Source organism: Sceloporus undulatus, chromosome 4 (assembly GCF_019175285.1).
Source record: "Sceloporus undulatus isolate JIND9_A2432 ecotype Alabama chromosome 4, SceUnd_v1.1, whole genome shotgun sequence".
NCBI lineage: Eukaryota > Metazoa > Chordata > Lepidosauria > Squamata > Phrynosomatidae > Sceloporus > Sceloporus undulatus.
Window position 1 is genome coordinate 78,916,186 of NC_056525.1, and position 18,586 is coordinate 78,934,771.

The following is an 18,586-nucleotide window of genomic DNA, read 5'->3' on the forward strand; positions in this document are numbered from 1 at the left end:
GCTTCCTGACAGTAAGGGCTGTTTGACAGTGGAACACACTCCCTCGGAGTGTAGTGGTGTCTCCTTCTTTGGAGGTCTTTAAGCAGAGGCTGGATGGCCATCTGTCAGGTATGCTTTGATTGAGATTTCCTGCATGGCAGGGGGTTGGACTGGATGGCCCTTGTGGTCTCTTCCAGCTCTACAATTCTATGATTCTATGATTCTGTGAACACCAGAGTGCAGTCAAAATGGCAAAAGTTATCAATGAGGAAGGGCACACAAGCTTGGAAAGGATTTTGCCCCCTACTGTCCCCTGCTGAGTTAATTGAAGGCAAATTATTTTTGGACTTTGAACTCAGTTTGTAGCAACAAAAGTAAGCTGAGAGTGAATAGGGAAAGTGGGAGGAGAAGAGAGAAACAGGGACATTTTAAAAGCATCTGAAAAAAGTGGGAGAGCAGAAAATTAATTGCTACTGTTTCTGCCAAATCTGGACAATTAGAGAGTATGATGTAACTTTTAACATCACAATTTGTAATGTATAATTGACTTCAGTAGAATAATTAGGAGATATACAAGTATATTGGAAAGCACATATTGTAGAATCCATTCTCTGACACCAAACAGCACTTTTGACACCCTTCTCTCAAAAGATAGAACTTCTGAAGTTTCAGTTTTGAGTTCAGAAAGAACTGGATTAATGCTGGATGATGAACACAAGCACTAGGAAATGACATTTCAGTTCCCTAGAGCTGCATAATGTTGCGGAATCTACACAGAACTGGACCTACAATGTAAGCTTTCTATAATATTTTCATCTGTAGCATTTTAAAAACTGTCTCCAAATTGCTACTCTTTTCCTATAAACAAGCAAACAGTTGGAACAACAAATGTTTCCAAAAATATTAATTTTTACATTGTGTTCCCATTTCCCCCCAGACAATTAAAATGTTGGACCAAAAGAATTGCCGCATGCCAATTTTTGGCAAATCATGACTAAGCAAAGTAAAAGTGAAACCAGCTGGTCCCATTTGGGGGAAGTTGAAATTTCTCCCATTGGGGATGCTTAATTTCATTTGGGTATGGAAATAATCCACAATAAGCAATGACTATTTTATTTTCCTGTTGTTGGTTTATTTTAATTTTGCTTAGCAGTTTCTGGCTTCATTGTTAGGTGGCATTCTTTTAGACTTTGGGCATTTGTATACTCCCCAATACCCTGGAATTCTCATTGGTGTCAGAAAAGACCAGTAACTCATACACATTGCATGCCCCCCATTTCATTACCATTCTAGTGCATGAGGGTTTAGATCTTTATGTTTTAAATCTCTATCCCTCTCTTTGTTGACCATGTTCACAGTGTTGATGACATGAACATTTATTTGAATGGAAAATCGGTCTCTGGTTTTGGGCTCATATTGTCAGCAGCTTGAGAAAGTTGTTCCTGATCAAGCTGCCTCATCTACACCTTGAGCCCACTGGTGCCCTTGGGGCATTCTCTCATCCTTAGAGGAAAACAAAGGCAAACCCCCTTTGGACAAATTCTTCCAGGAAAACCCCATAATGGGGTCACTTTATGATCTCCATAAGTAAGAAATGAGGTGAAGACACACAGTAACAACAAAGATACCAAAGGAATGAGAACACAGCAAATATAAATGTTCTAAGTGTGAATATCTTTATACCTCGCTCCCTGCATTGTTAGAGATTTGGGCACTGAAGGAAAAGTTCATGTGAGGTGAAATTCTTATGCAGAGGGGCTATGACCCAATTTCCCCCCTCCCCTGTAGATATGCCCCTGGTTGATGATGAGTGTCTTCAAGTCATTTCTGACTTAGGGAGATAGGTTGCCTGAGGCAAAGCTATCATGAGATTTTCTTGGCAAAATTTGTTCAGAGAGGGTTTGCCCTTGCCTTCCTCTGAAGCTGAGAGAATGTGATTTGCTGAAGGGTAACTCAGTGAGTTTCCAATGCTAAGCAGGGATTCAAATCCTGGTTTCACAGTGTCCTAGTCCAACACTCAATCCACTAGACCACATTGGCTTTCTCTGAAATCTTTGCCTGCCCATTTTCTCTAGGTGCCTAAACTATGGCAGCATTGTCATCATAGTTAAAACTGGCTAAGACCTGGAACAGACAAGCCAAATGAGCTGTGCTGGTGCCAATTTTAGGGTTAGGGACCACGCACCAACCGCACAGTCCCTAACACTAGCACGGCACAGTGGCGTAGTAATGGTGGCATCCCATCCATATAAGCACCGCCATTTTGATGTAGGCAACACACAGCATCCGCACATCACTGCACGTTTCTTATGTAACGAATGTGCCATTGGCACAGTCATTATGTCAGCCTGGCGGCACAAAAGGAAGCCAGTTTTTCTGGGTCCTTTTTACTCTGGATGGATGCTATGCGGTCTGGTGATTGCGGTGTCCCTCCAGAGGGAAAAAGGCCGCTGGCAGGCCACCCCTTTGGGGTAGTCTGTCCCATGCCTAAGATCCTCCACACACACACACACACACACACACACACACACACACACACACACCCCACACACACACCATAAGATATCTGCCTTTGCACTCTGGCAGTGCCCTGACAAAAGGATTTCTGAGATACTAGAGATCAGAGTGCTGTGAAATATTATCTGCAGTGCACTTTAGTTATGAGTTGCCTCAGGAGTTGCCCCAGGAGTATGCCATGGACATCATTTTCCTGTGCCCTGGACTCCAGAGCCTCAGAAATGCTTTGATCGGGGCACTGCCAGGCTGTGAAGGTAGGTTTTGGTTGTTCATACCCATATATATAAATCTTCAGCTGTTAAAATATCATAAATCCAGTTTATGATGTCATAATTGCTGAGCAGGATGCCAGCCTATATTTCTAAATGCTCAATTGAGGTTTTAAATTGCTGCAGTGCCAGAAGTGTGGGATCTGTAGGAACATTTCTTCTTCTTCCACAGGAGTTCCCTGGCAAAGCAGAACTTAACAGCCGTTACTGCCACCTAGTGATGCCAGAGAAAAAAAATCATTTGAAGGGTAGAATTTTTAATGTGGGGAGGGCAGTGCTCTCTATTCCTCTCTCCACAGCTACATGCCATGTGCAGGCTCATTATACGTTCCAGTGGACAAGGTAGTTGCCAGCCCCTTAGCAGGCTTTCTAAGGAAAAAGCAGTTGCCTACTGAATTGAATTGAATTCTTCTTGAGCTGGCATTTTAAAATATACTGAACATGAATGTATGACCAATACACATCAAATTATGTGGCCCCAATGCAATAGTCCCATCAAGACTGTGACCTCTAGTACATCTGTAGTTGCCCAAGTGAAGTTAAAAAAGCTTACTCTGTGCTAGTATTGTTTGAAGAGCATGACCATTCCACTCTTTGAATAGCTGGTGTTGCTGGCAGTGACAATACTTCACTCACAACACAATCCTGCAGAGATCCTAAGGGATATATGAACTTCTCAGCTGCTAAAAAAAATCTGCAGCTCAGCTGTCTCAAAGATGAATGATTTCTCTTGGTGCTAAAGGTCATCCAATAATACACCTCCTGATGCAATAAAGTGCACACTGGCTAGAATGACAATGAGGCAGGGCTGGATTCCAGTACTTAGAAGTTAATGAATTAAAAAGAAGTCTCCAAAAGCGAAGAGCATTCTGACCTATAAGCAGGGTTCACCTTCAAACAGCTTGATCCTGTTGCTTGGCATGAACATTCTGCAAGTTAGAATATATAATGTTAGAAGAAAGGGTGAGCCAATAACTCTATACAGCCTGAAGTAGAGCAGGAATTAATGTCCACCCCACACAGTGGTGGCTCACATGTCATGGGGTGGGGATGCTGCTCTACGTTTTAGCCTATCCATGGTGAAGAATCCTCCTGGGCATAGGGTTCAGCACATTGCATACCTCCTTTACAGTTCAGGCTGAAGCATGAAACATTATTAACCTCACTGCCATCAGACCCCCTCCACCATTCCAAATCATGGTAAAGGTACTCACGGCTAGATATTTAAGCACCTGAGGCAGAAAAGCTCTTAAGTACCTTTTTTTAGAATCTCCATGGCAGTAACAATATAATAATAAATTACCCATTGACAATGTACTACCTTCATAAGACATTCCACATTGGCCGCCAGAGGTAGGTGTTTCAATCTGCAGCCAGCCCAGATGTTAAACTCCTCTACCCAGCATTTAGGGTAGAGCTAACTCTACACATTTGCCAGAAATCTCCACATCTTTCTAGACTTTGCCTTGTGTATTATTATGCTTTTGTTCAGTTGTCTGTTTAAAAGGTCCACGAGATGTCCACGTAAGGTCTTACCTACATCCTTGCAAAAAGTAATTCTCCTTTTATGGCACATTAGTAACCCTATTGTTAAGAGATTTCCTTATGTTGAGAGATCTGGTGGATCGCTAATGGAGGGAGTGATCTGTTCCAAAACCCCAAAAGTCCCAGTGTCTACTTTTGCCAATCTACACACAAGTCTTCCATGATGTCATGATTCACTTTTATACTTGAAGAAGAAAAGAGCTAAGATTGCATCCATATGCTATTTCAACACATCCTCACCACCCCCTCACAGAATTATAGTTACAGGAGCCTGCCCTGTTATTATTTTATAATACCTTTACTTTCTTTTTATAGTATTTTTGCATATCTTTGTTGTTAAATAACCACGAGTACACAGAAATTTGCTCAAAAACACGATCATGTGCTTGAAGAGAGGTCCCCCCCCCCCCCCCAAAAAAAATCAGTAGAAAGGAGAATGTTTTTTCTTGTTGGTGACGATGTGTGTACACAAGTCAAAACAGTATTTTAAGTGTATGAGGAACTGCATTTTCATCCTTGATTGCTACACTGACCTTATACAGGACTGCCTTGCTATTTCTCAAGTAAGGCAGCTGCCTAAAGCAACAGCTGGATAGAAGCAGGGAGCAGATAGAACTATGTGTGTCTGCATCCTATAAGCTATCCTGATGTCCCTAGGTGTGGTGGAAGATGTTGTCCTGTCACCATTGTTGGGATAAAATTGAGCTGTCATTCTGGTCAGCTTTCATATGTGAGCAGTATCATTTTGTCTTTTCCCTGAGGCAGCAAAAGCTTGAGCCAGCTCTGCTCCTTTATTGAATCTACAATCCATGGGAAGTGAGATAGGGCCAGTTCATTCAGCTGTTTTGACCTGTTTTATTGTCTGTTTTTCCTAGTAACAACCATCTGTCCTTCATCTCATCTAGCTGAAAAAAGTTATTTTTCTTCTTCTTCTTCCCTGATAGGCCACCTGGGCATTATTGGTCCTCGGCTGGATCTTTGTGCCAGTTTATATCTCTTCTGGGGTGGTCACAATGCCTGAATATCTGAGGAAGAGATTTGGAGGACAGAGAATTCAAATCTACATGTCTGTACTGTCCCTTATTCTGTACATATTCACCAAAATATCAGTAGGTATTCCTGAGAAATTTAACTTTATCTTCTTGACTGGAACATTTCCATAGAGAGATAATCAGCATTGTTTTGGAGGAGTCATTCTCATCCCCATGAAACTATTCTTCCATATTTAGTCAGCACCATCTCAGACACCAGTTTTCAGAACTTACTCCAGGTCTGAGTATCCTTGACTTAGCAAAATGTCCCACAGTGGGTCCTCGCCTTCATCACTGGGTACTGGTTAGCTAATATGTCAGTCAGTTATTATGGCCACAACACCAAAAAGCTAGTCTCATTGATCTTTCAATCAGAACTTAGAAAAGCTAATATATGGGACTATGGCAGGGTACAAACCGCCGCTTTGCGGCGCTCCCCCGCTGCCGCCATTTGCTCCGCGCGGGAGCCGCAGCAGCCAAACCGCGCGACTCCCGCGCGGAGCAAAAAAGAAGCTCCATTTCGGAGCTTCTTCTTGCGGCGCCTCTATGACGTCGTGAGGTGCCTGGCGCGGACTCGCGACATCATAGGCGCCGCGACACATCTGGACGCTATGCGTCCAGTACGTAAAGATGGCGGCGCCCATGTAGAAGGTGCGCCGCCATCTTGTACGTATAGGATACGTACTAGTGTTAGGGGGGTGCGGAAGCACTGTCCCTTCCTAACCCTAGTACGTATCCTATACGTACTATATGGCGGTGTGTATCCCGCCTATGACTGCCAGGATTTCCCCACCAAATTAGCCATGTGAAATTCTGGCTGAAGGGAACTGGTTGGATCTAGGAGCTATGGTCCAAAAAGCAACATTACCTAAATCTGATATTAATATCCCTATATATTTAGTGTTACTTCAGAGATTTGTGGGAAATTTAAATGCAGCTAAACTAGTTGCCCTGGTATAGTAGACCCATGTGTTTCAAAGTGCCAGGCTGGGGAAGGAAAATTAAAGAGGTCTCAGGACACATGTCTGGATGCCTGGCATCTGCTCAAGGAGGCCAGGCATCCATACTATTTGTGCTAGCTTTTGCCAACGCATGTATCACTGAAGGCCATGGCATTTTTGATGAACGGTTTGATTATTTACAGTATTTTTTTAAAAAGGACAACTGGTTAAAATTAATCATACCAGTTAATCAGTTTCTTTTTTGTATTTGTCCCAGACAGATATTTTCTCTGGTGCACTTTTTATCCAAGTCTCTCTTGGTTGGAATCTTTATCTCTCTACAGTGATCTTGTTAGCAGTAACAGCTGTCTACACTATAGCAGGTAACTATTCTTTCTTGGTAACATTGCCTTTATGCAAAAAAGAAACGTATTCAAGGTGTCTAGTGACAATGCAATTTGAGTATAAACAAAATACAGTTGAAAACATTCCCCCCCAAAAAAGCGAAAAACACTGATGAATGAAAAGAAACATACCTATACCAAAAAAGAGAGAAGCCTAACCAGTAAATTCCTCTTTAGCAGTGCTTCTCAATTATTTTCTGTCATGCCCCCCTAGGAAGAAGAAAACATTTCACGCCCCCCGCGCGACTGTAAATAGTATCATTTGTCTATAAAATTGTTATAAGTGCACCTCTGCATAACAGAGCCTCGCGCCCCCCTTTACAGAGCCTCGCGCCACTATTTGAGAAAGGCTGCTCTTTAGTGACAAACCAGCCAAAGTGCCTGAATGAAACCCTCTCCCTACCAGCGGATGGACAACGAAGAGAAACCATGATTACTTTCCCTTGGCAGTTTCAGAGCATTCTAAAGAGCACTGTAAATAATATTATTATTCAGAACATGAAAGACAAGAAATACCTTTACAATAAGAGCAGGAACTGGGCAGCACTTCAGATGTTCTTGAACTGCAGTTCTCATCATTCTTCATTATTGACTATGCTGACCAGAACTGCTGAGAATTGCTGTTCAACAGTATCTGGAGGTCCATGCAGTTCCCACCCCTCCAGAGCAGTACAAACCATCTAGGCTCATGGATGCCTGTAGAAAGAGATTTCCTTGAAATGAAACAAGATTCCACAGAATGAACTTGGAGTAAAACATCAATAGTAGTGCTGAAGGAAATAGCCAAAGCAACTGAAACAAATGGGCCCAAACAGACAGACCAAAATAAAGCTGCTTCAAGTCACTTTGCTTGACTTTTGGGACAGGGAAATGGCAGATTGGTGGACACAAATTGCTCATAAGCATCTCCTCCCATGGAGTGGAACCAAGCAAGTCCTCTGGTTCATTAAGGATCTGGTGCTTATGAAACAAGTGGGACAGTGACTAGACTGATAGTGGCAGAAGACTCAGAGTATGGTCAACTAAATTTGGGCTAAAGCTTATTGGGAAAATGTGTGCCATGACAGTAGGGGCTGCAAAAAATATTTCTTCACTGCCACCATTGCATCTGCATAATTTCATCCAGTGAGCTGTCTCTAGTGATCAGGGGCCTTTTATACTTTGGCCCTAAAAAGGAAATTAAAAAATCACTCAACAGTCCACTGTGAAGAATTTGAAAGACACTTTACAGACAAAATTTATTCAATACACTCTGATGTGGATGCTGTAGTTGAGACAGGCCCAAGGGATCTAATCTTGGCTCCTGGTTGTCCCAGGTTAATGAATTTTGTGTAGCTTGAAAACATGGACAGGATCCTTAAAGAGGTGAGAGTCACCATATGTGCACTGGACCCTTGCTCTTCTCCAGCTTATAAAAGTGGCCATGGAGGAATGACTGAGTGAGTAACAGGAACAGTGAATGCCTCACTGCAGCAAGGCAGAGTTTCATCCTGCCTAAATGAAGCTGTGGTGAAGCTTTTACTAAACAAACAAACAAACAAACAAAAAACCCTCTCTTTGAATCCACCTACACTGGATAACTACTGGCCAGTCTCTATATTCCATTTTTGGGCAAAGTTCTGGAGTGTGTGCTGGCCTTTCAGTTCCACAGTTTCCTAGATGAAATGGATTATCTAGATCCATTTCAATGTAGCTTCAGAAACTCTATCTCTCCTTTCTGTGAAATTCTAACTAATCTAAGCCTGTCCACTAAACCAGTGTTCGCTGTTGGTAAGTGACTGGATGAGAGTGAACAAATTGAAACTTAATCCAAACAAGACATAGATGCCTCTGGTCAGTCTCAAGGGAGATCAGGTAACAGAGATTTAGCCTGTACTGGATGGGGTTACACTTCACCTGAAATCTGAGGTTTACAGCTTGGACTCAGAACTGTGCCTGAATGACGAGGTTTCTATGGCCTGGTACATACCTGCTTGAAGGTCTGCATCTTCCCTGCAGAGGAAAAAGAACCCGCAAAAAGCAGGTTCTTTTTCTGCTGTGCCAGTTATGTCCGATTGCACCAATGGCGCACTTGTGACACAACTGGTGTGACGCAACGTGCGAATGCTATGCATCCGTTATGTCATAATGACGGCGTCCATGTACACAGGGCACCGCCATTATGCCGCCGCCAGTACATGCTAGGGTTAGGGAGCATGCAGTTGCTGCACAGTCCCGTAACCCTAGCACGGCATGAGCACGGTGCTTTTGCACCATCTGCACCACGCCAATGATGGCCAGAAGTGTGTTTGCACAGTTAAAACTGTGCATGTTCCTCAAGAAGTCAAATGGTGACATATGCCTTGATTACAACCTATGGGAATTCAGGCCTGGCCATTTTATCTCAATCTGGCTGACTTTATAGAGGTTTCTGTGGATGAAGTCATAAAAATGAGAGCCTCAGGTTTTATGTTCCCTGAAGAAAAGGCAGTGTGTGTGCGTGTGTGCATGTGTGTGTGTGTGTAATAAGTAAATAAATAAACAAAATAATGAAAATATACGCTTGGAGCTTTTTTTTCATAATAATGGAAATTGAAGTTGAATTGGATTGGATTGGATTGGCTTAATTTTTCATCCATTGTGAAGCCGTTACTTACAAAGAAGAGCAAACAAAAAATTTCAACAAAATTCTGAAGCCATGAGGTCTGAATCAGTACTTTGTCATCCTTTCTACAGGTGGTTTAACTGCAGTAATTTACACAGATGCTCTGCAAACTGTGATTATGGTGGTTGGAGCTTTGGTTCTTATGTTTATAGGTAAGGAGACAGAAAGAGGGGGGGAGGAAAAATTGTATCATTTGTTTCATTTTGGCCTGTTCTGCACGGGCAAAAAGTACGTGCTCAGCACATACTAGGGTTAGAAAGAGGCGTCCAGAAAGGTGCGTCCGCACATCTCAGCGTCATTATGATGCCGCAAGTGTGCCATTGGCGCTTTGCGGCGTCATAATGGCGCTGCAAAATTAAGCTGCTTTTTGCGGCTTCTTTTTGCTGCGCGGAGCAGTCACGCGGTTTGGCTGCTGAGGCTGCTCCGCGCAGCAAATGAGGGCGCCAGCAGACCGCCCTTTTGGGCAGTCTGGAAAGCGCTTTCGTTAACAAAGTGAGGTATCTTAAGGAAACTCCCCAAACCAACTTGATTAATGTTATATATATGATTTGAAGAATATCCATGTCAAACAGTTCTTATGAGAAGGGGGACATGAGCTAGTGTTGACTTGTTTCTCCACTATGGCTCTTCTCATCTTCACATAACACATTAATAGGAATATAACACTCTATCCTTTCCCAACATCAGCCTAATAAAAATGGCCTTACAATGCTTACATGTAGTGGTCACAATACTCTGAAGGCACCAGACTAGATGCCTTCTGTACTTGGAAGCTCGGCAGTTTAGTTATCTTGGCTCCTAGGTTCACACTTGATTTGCTCTAGGACTCATTCATATGTTTTTTTTAGCAATCCATGATACCTAGAAGTCTTCTCCAGCACCACATTTCAAATGAGTTCATTCTCTTCCTGTCAGCTTTCTTCACTGTCCAACTTTCACTACCACACATAGAAACTGGAAATATAATGGCATAAACAATCCTAATTGTAGTAATTTATATTATATGTCTTTGTACCTCAGGATTTTGTCTTATTCCTTCATAGCTATCCCTTCCAAGTCCTAGTCTTCTTTTGATTTCTTGACTGCAGTCTCTTGTTTGATCAATGATTGAGCCAAGATATGCAAAATGTTAAACTATTTCAGTGTCTTCATCATCTACTCTGAAGTTATATAAATCATCTATGGCCATTATTTTTGTTTTCTTAATGTTGAACTGTAAACCTGCCTTTGCACGTTCTTCCTTGACTTTCTTCAGTAGTACTTCCAAGCCTTTGCTATTTTTTGCTAGTAGTATGGTGTCATCTGCATATCTTAAATTGTTAGTGTCCCTTCCTCCAGTTTTCATATCTCCTTCCTCTGTGTCTAATCCTGTTTTACATATCATACTTTCAGCATACAGGTTCAACAGATAGGGTTCTAATATGCAGACTTGCCTGAACCTTTGCCAATTGGTTTCTCCATATTCTCTCCTGATGGTAGCCTCTTGTCTTGAGTATAGGTTACATATCAGGACAATCAAATGTTGTGGCAAACTGATTTCTTTAAGAGTGATCCATAGCTTTTCATGATCTACACAAAGGCTTTGCTACAATCTATAAAGCACAAGCTGATTCTCTTTTGAAATCTGTTGGTGCACTCCATTGCTATGGTGCCATTGCCAATGTCTCTGAGAGATCATCCAGCAGGATCACCCTGCACTATTGCTGCTGCCCCTTATTGGTTTGGCACATTTAGTCTGGTTCCTCAGTAAAATCTTGTTTGACATGGGAGACCCTACTAGCATCACTGCTGCCATCAGCATAGCCTCTTGTCTCAGAAGAACATGCAGTCCAACCACCATGGAAAGGTAGTGCCATAGTGAGGGGGTTTTCTCAGCTGCCTGGCAGCAGGGATGTAGCCGGGGGGAGGGGGGGGGGTTCCGTGGGGTCCGCCCCTCTTCTGTTAGATACAATGAATGGCATGTGCTGCTGCGCCACCGCACCCAAGCTCCATTATAATGGTGGCACTTAGTCTGGACCCCCCCCCCCTTCCCAAAATCCTGGCTACGTCCCTGCTGGCAGGGCATTGGAAGTGATATGGTACTTAGATCTCAGAGCACTTTAGCTTATCAGTAGGATGCTACATAAAGGGAATTTTCACTTTACTGTATTATTATAACTTATTATTATTATTGACTGAAACATCAAGTTCATGCTATGATTCAAATGCTTACCTCCTTTCCACTTTGGCTTATTAAAAGGCTGCCATATAAAAGAAATTATCCCTTTATTATTATAACTTATGATTATTATAGATTTAAACATCAAGATCACAATATGATCCAAATGCTTACTTCCTTTATTCCTGCCACATAACTTGTATATGTCAATTTATCATTAAGTTATATATATATTATATTTCATGTTATAAATATGACTAAATATTTTAAAGTATTGGAAAACCATGACTAAAAACATTTCATAAAACAAAGTTATTTTAAAAAAATCAAAACCCTCTAAAACAGCAAGGAGTTTGATAAATGTGTATTAGAAAACAAGACAATCAGAATGTATCAAACAAAACTTGTCTACCATTTTGAATGGAAGATATGACTGGACAATTATTTCCAGCTGAGACTGTGGTGGAAACAAAGGCTTAAATCCACATTGTGGTCCTGTTTAGTTGGTCCAGCTATTTATTACAAGAAAAACAGCAATGCAAAGTCATTCCATGTGACAAATGTCATACCTACCTCAGCTCTTGGAAAAGGAGATGGAGGCTGGAGAAGAACAACAGATAATACCTCTGAAGGAAGGAATGGATGGATGGGTTAATGAATATTGACTGTATCCTCTCTCTCTTTATAAAGGCTTTGATAAGGTTGGATGGTATGAAGGACTGCAAGAGATGTATAGTAGAGCAATACCTAGTGTTATTGTCCCAAACACTACCTGTCATTTGCCACGGCAGGATGCATTCCATCTCATGAGGGATCCTGTCAATGGGGATATTCCATGGCCAGGGCTTGTGTTTGGCCTTTCAGTTCTTGCTCTTTGGTGCTGGTGCACTGATCAGGTAAAATTTAAATCTTATTTTTATTTTCTTGTGGGTGGGTGGTTTGGGTCTCCATCTCTCTCTCTTTTTAAAATGTGAAATAGATTTCTCATTCTTCTCCGCAAGGATGTTTTTAGTAATGGTTCCTGTTGAGTATTACATGTGGAAAACATTGTGTTTAAACTGAAAAGCCATATATAATAACTCAGAAGTTATTATATATAATCTCAGGTTAAAAGTGGAAGTTTAGTCACAGTTTAAAGATATATTAAATTAATTTTAAATACTTAAACTAAATTGGGTATACATGAATGGCCTAAATCCTAATGTTAATTTGGATTAGAATAAAACCACTGAAACAATTGAATTTACCTATGTTTTGACTCACCATTCAGCAAATGATTGGAGCTGCATCTGCACTACAGAATTATTAGAGTTTCACATTACTTTAACTGCCATGGCTCACTGCTATGGTATTCTGGGATTTGTAGATTTGTGAGATATTTAGACTTCTCTACCAGAGAGCTCTGGTGCCACAACAAACTGCAGGTCCCATGATTCTATAGGTTGAAGTCATGATAGTTAAAGCAATGTCAAACAGCCTTAATGGGTATACTTGGGACTAACCAGTACGATTCTAGCCAATACTATTTCTATTTTCCATATTTGTTATTTAGGTAGCTTCTTTTAATTTTAAAGATCTTATATCATTTAGATTATGGACATTCTATACAAGTAATTAGATTATCTCTTGGCAGCTGAGTTGAAATTACTCTGAGCATTTTGGTTCACTTTGTTCCCCACCTCCAAATGTTAAACCTCAGTACAAGAAAGGTTTCCTTCTAGCCAGTTCTTCTTTCAGGTAATTGTGCAAAGATCGCTCTCAGCCAAGAACCTCTCTCATGCAAAAGGCGGATCAGTGTTGGGCGGATATTTGAAAATCTTCCCAATGTTTTTCATTGTTATGCCAGGCATGATCAGCAGAGCTCTCTTCCCAGGTAACCTACTTCTGGCACTGTAAAAAAAATGTCAATACAGATAAATGACCATTTCCATGGGGAGCTCAGTACTAACTTTCAATTTATTGAAAGGCAGAGATTTCAGATTGCACTTTCTTCCTATTCCCTTCCTCTCCAGTCCCCCTTAGCTCCAGGGGTTTTTCAAGCCATCAGAGTAAGATTTTGGTGTGCATGAGTATCTGCACTAAGGAACGAAGTTCATCACCTCCTGCTTGTTCTGACAGAAGCAGTTCCATCAGTAGATGTATCTCACTGTACCTTGGTTGATGAAACCCCCTAGGGTAGCGAATAGCAATGCAGTGAAGCAAACTTTATTGCAGCCCCTCTATTCCACATATTCAGTTACTTGTAGTGATGGATTGCCACATTGTTGCACAATCCAAATGAGGACCAGATGTCTTTATGCTTTTCTGGACAGTCAGCCTTCTGCATCCAAGGATTCTGCATCCATAGATTCAACTATCCATGGTTTGAAAACATTTTTTAAAATCCAAAAAGCAAACCACTATTATTTCTGTTTATGAAATGCTGTTCCTTATATAAGGGATAGCATTTTATTACATCATTATATAATAATAATAATAATAATAATAATAATGTTAGTTATACCCCGCTCTTCAGCTAAAGGCTATCAGAGCGGCTTACAAATTGTTAATTAGACATTTTTGGGTAAGTCCTGGAACCAAATCCCAGCAAATAGTAGGGGACCACTGTACCTCTCAGTAAAATTAGAAGCAACCACCACAAGGTAAAAGAAGGGGCTGAAATGAGTGGCCCTCCAGATGTTGCTGGATTGCAGTTCCCATCAGCCAATGTTGGGGAGCCATGGTAGCTGCAGTTTAACAACATCTGGCAGATCATACATTTCCCAGCACAACAGTAAATACTTATCTATAGTCATCAGCTGAAATCATGTATGGCAGTTACAAATGCTTAACCTGGAGTTACACACTTGTGACTGTTATGTATCCATGGTCCTTTGGTAGCCCATACTTTAGGGAACATGTAGGGACCATGCAAGGTCCCAACCTCCCATTTAGCAAGCAGTGGACACCACAGTCAATGGAGGGCGGGGGGGGGTTGTTTGTCTGTTCACTGGGAAGCAACTGGCTGATGGTGCCACCCATCCTCTTGTGCAAGTGATCTCTGGTGCAAGGGAGAATTGTGAAAACAATCTTGTTTCTGCCAGTCACACCAGAAATCACACACAGGAGGGGGTGGAAACAGGATACAGCTGATTTCCAAGTGACAGTGGATGCTGCCCAGTAAGGGAAGGGGCAGCAGTTTGAGCTGGAATTCACTGTGTAGCACTGTAACTAAGGTGTTTACGCATACATAAAGACTATACAGGATTCCAGCCATCTTGTGACTGTTTTCCTGTTGGTAAAATACACACATGTAAGTCCAACATACACCTCTGCCCTTTTGTGGTCCTGGCCACCTCCTCCATACAGTGACCATCTCACATGGAGAACTCACCTTCCTTCTATGCCCACTTCTCCAGCATGGCCACTGAGTTATAGGGGGGAGCCAAAAAGCATTGTTCCTACAGCCAAACACATGACATTTTCCAGGGATCCTGGGGTATTTTTAGTAGGTCCCAAAGGATGACATTATTGTTGTGGAGCTGGCTGTAGGAATATAGCCAGACAGATATTGGCTGCCTCTGCCTTTCACAGGCCACAAAATGGTTGTGTTAAAGGTGCAAAACACAGTCAGTTATCTATGTAAGAAGAGGATGATAGGCAGAATTCCATCTGGTGTAACTATATGCTTCCATACAATGCAGGATTTTGTCCTACATGTATATAGATGAAACTGTCAGATGCTCATAATCTTTCAAATATGGAATGTATAGTCTGAATCCCAAACACAATATGAAAGATGTTTCTCTTTGGGGGGGGGGCACTCATGCAATCATAAAGGCCAATTGCTTTCTTTGTATTTCTTGTTAAAACTGTCTCTAGATATTTTGCTACCTGAAGTGTTGCAGCAAACGTGCACCACCGGTCCCATGATAAAACATAGCCCAAGATAAGGTGAACTGTATCAAAGCCCAGCCAAGTTATTTTGACAACTGCACCAAACAGGAAGAACAAATACCCACAAAAAACTCCTACTATGTCTGCAACTACAAATATAGCAAATTGAATTATTAACCATTTGATGCTCTTTTAATAGGCCTGAGATTTTGTTCTGTTGAGGCTGAGTGTAAAACTCCATCAGCATACTTCTGCCCTAGCATTTACCACACTGTGCTGCACTGCAGTTTTATAGCAGGAGGACTGACACACAAACACATTCCACCAATCTGTGGCTGGCTTCCCAGGCTCCATCTGACTGCAGGTTTGCAGCCAGGAGAAAACAAGAGCCATCAAAGATTTTCATACCAGCGCTTTACTGCTGATAAAACATCATTAAAATGTTTAGGAAGCTCGTGTGTGTGAAAGCCTGACACACTTCCTAAATATCAGGGAATCATCCCCTCACCTTGGGCATCCCTGAATCGTTTGGGGAGCAGTCATTTCCCATGAACGTAAAGTTTCCATTCATGGGAAATGACTGCTCCCTGAACGATTCAGGAATGCAGAAGGTGAGGGAATGATTCCCTGACGTTTAGGAAGTGTGTCAGGCTTTCAGACACACTCGCTTCCTAAATGTTTTACCAGCACTTACCCCATGGTAAGCATTGGTATGAAAATCTATCATCTTTACAGAACTCCAGCATTCTCATACTGGAAAAGGGAGGAGGTATTGAATACCTCCTTCCACAATATGTAACAAAGTAGATACACTGGTGTAATGACATCTGCTGTATGAGGTAACTATCTTTCTCTGCTGGCTCAGTTCTCCAAACTTAAACCTTTTTTTTAACCTTTTTTACCTGCTGCAGATGAGGTGGGCTGTGTAGACCCCGAAATCTGTGAGAAGATCTGTGGAGCTAGAGTGGGTTGTTCAAACATTGCCTACCCTAAGCTGGTAATGGAGCTCATGCCTATAGGTGAGATGATTTCATGGATTTTGACACTGAGAGCTAGGCTAATGTTTTGTTTTGTTTTGATGCTGAACATTAACTAGGATTTTACTTATTGGTTTCTTAGGCCTCCGTGGTTTGATGATTGCTGTGATGATGGCTGCCTTGATGAGTTCTCTCACTTCAATATTCAACAGCAGTAGCACACTTTTTGCCATAGATATTTGGCAGCGACTCCGCAAGAAAGCCACCGAGCAGGAACTCATGATCGTTGGCAGGTCCTTTTTGTATTCTATGACTTCATTCACTTGTTTGAAACATTCACATATTACTCCAGAGCAATGTACCTCTTCTATGCAGTCCATAGTGCACTCAGCTGCACATTATGCAGTGGTGCATTTAATTCAGATAATGCTTCTATAGAGATTTCATAGGCTCAACTGCCAGCATTCCATTAACTGTAACGTTTTTGTATGCACCCAGACCTGCCAATATCTTGTTGGAGCCCAAACAATCCAGGAATTGTAGCAAGTCTTCAAAGTGCTACAAAAACCAGTGGAAACTTGTTTCAAATTAGTCCTGCAGATTGAATATATATCCCATTTCGAGCTAGAACAGGGGATTTAGCTTCAAATAAGAATAGTCCCATCTGAATCATCACTAAACCTGACTTCAAACCACATTTCAATATGCAATGGCACATGCACTTGTCCTATATAGCTGGTATCCTATTGTTTCCATACATATTTCCTTGGTGTGTACTGCGGGATGTATCCTTTCACCACTCCTATGACTGCACTGTTACTGTCAAACTGAGTCCTGTAAGAAAACATCCAAAGGAGCAGCAGATGTCTCATATCTCTGGGGTCACAAATTGTCCAATACGCTTTAGCAGGGCCATGTTTACAGTTCCATGTTTACCCTGTATATGAACTCTAATCACAATGAACATTTTCAGGGTTTCCCCTAAACCCTGTCAAGTTGTTCAGTTATTATTTTCCCCATTTCCATGGATTTCTCTGAAAACACAAAAAGTTAGATTTTCAAGTTGTGCAGAAGTAATTACCTTTGTTCTGCTTCCCCAGGGTGTTTGTTCTAATCCTTGTTGCCATTAGCATCCTCTGGATCCCCATCATCCAGACAGCCAACAGCGGTCAGCTCTTTGACTACATTCAGTCAATAACCAGTTACCTAGCGCCACCCATCACTGCACTCTTCATCCTAGCAATCTTCTGCAAGAGGATCAATGAGCCAGTAAGTACAGAATCAATGAGGAGGTTCGTATGAATAATAGCATCTTCCAAATGTCATCGTTTCATAGTTTTTAAGGGCAGACAAGACCATTCATTACAGTTATATTGACTACTTTCTCTTGAATGCAACATCTGTGGAATTTAGCCGCCGTTGGAATATAACATCTCTTTTAAAAGACTGTTAGGACTTTGATTGTTGGCTTAACAGAAAGTAGTGATATGACATAGGAAGAAAGAAGGGGAAGAGGGAAGGAAAGAATTTCATAATGAATAACCAACTCTTAAGTAGTCTCCACCCCCATACAGCTCAAAAAGTAATTCTTATTCTCAGATAGAATTTCTCCAACATTAATCTATAAGGCATCAAATCTCCTTTGGTTTGAGACTTCAAGAGAGCAGAGCCTTGTATAATTATGTGGGCGATCTATCCACAGGAATCGAGCCAAGCTTCACTGGTATCTTTTTTAGCAAATGGAATAAATAGGCTGTATCTCCTTCAAGTTTTACAGCTAGGGATTACACTAGCCTTCAGTATCTCATGCTGTGGGGAGTCCCATGTTCCCCAGACTGACACAAGCGAACATCAATTCCCCTTCCTGTGACCCCCAGCCTTGATTCACAAGAGATGAATTTTCATATCTTTCTCTCTATGTGTCTCTCACAGAACAATCAGAAATCTGCCCAGTTCATTTTACTTCTTTGCCTTTATGTTAGAGAATAATTCAATCACTGAACTGTTTTGAAACAAAATTATGTTGGACAAAAAAAAAAAGATATTGCCAAGTGGAAGTTGCCTGCTTAGGCAACATCAAGGTATAAATTCCTTATTCTAGACCAATACTCATTGTAAATTTCAGGTATTTTAATAAGCTATGTCTTTTCATCAATATCCAAGGCATATGCCTTATACAGGATGCTCCAGATGAAAGACTTCTGATAACCTAGAAATGTCTGTCCATTTGATCCTTTTAACTTCT

At 41.5% G+C, this 18,586-nt stretch overlaps 1 protein-coding gene across 1 annotated transcript in view; it reads left to right on the forward strand.

Annotated features, from left to right (window-relative positions):
* Positions 1–18,586, forward strand: part of SLC5A9 (solute carrier family 5 member 9) — a 42,664-nt gene that overhangs the window by 10,514 nt on the left and 13,564 nt on the right. Inside the window, exons 4-11 of the mRNA XM_042463489.1 lie at positions 5,255–5,419; positions 6,560–6,665; positions 9,402–9,482; positions 12,179–12,384; positions 13,226–13,361; positions 16,276–16,383; positions 16,484–16,634; positions 17,442–17,610. Of these exons, the coding sequence (XP_042319423.1) occupies positions 5,255–5,419; positions 6,560–6,665; positions 9,402–9,482; positions 12,179–12,384; positions 13,226–13,361; positions 16,276–16,383; positions 16,484–16,634; positions 17,442–17,610 (1,122 nt within the window). The remainder of the gene's footprint in view (positions 1–5,254; positions 5,420–6,559; positions 6,666–9,401; positions 9,483–12,178; positions 12,385–13,225; positions 13,362–16,275; positions 16,384–16,483; positions 16,635–17,441; positions 17,611–18,586) is intronic.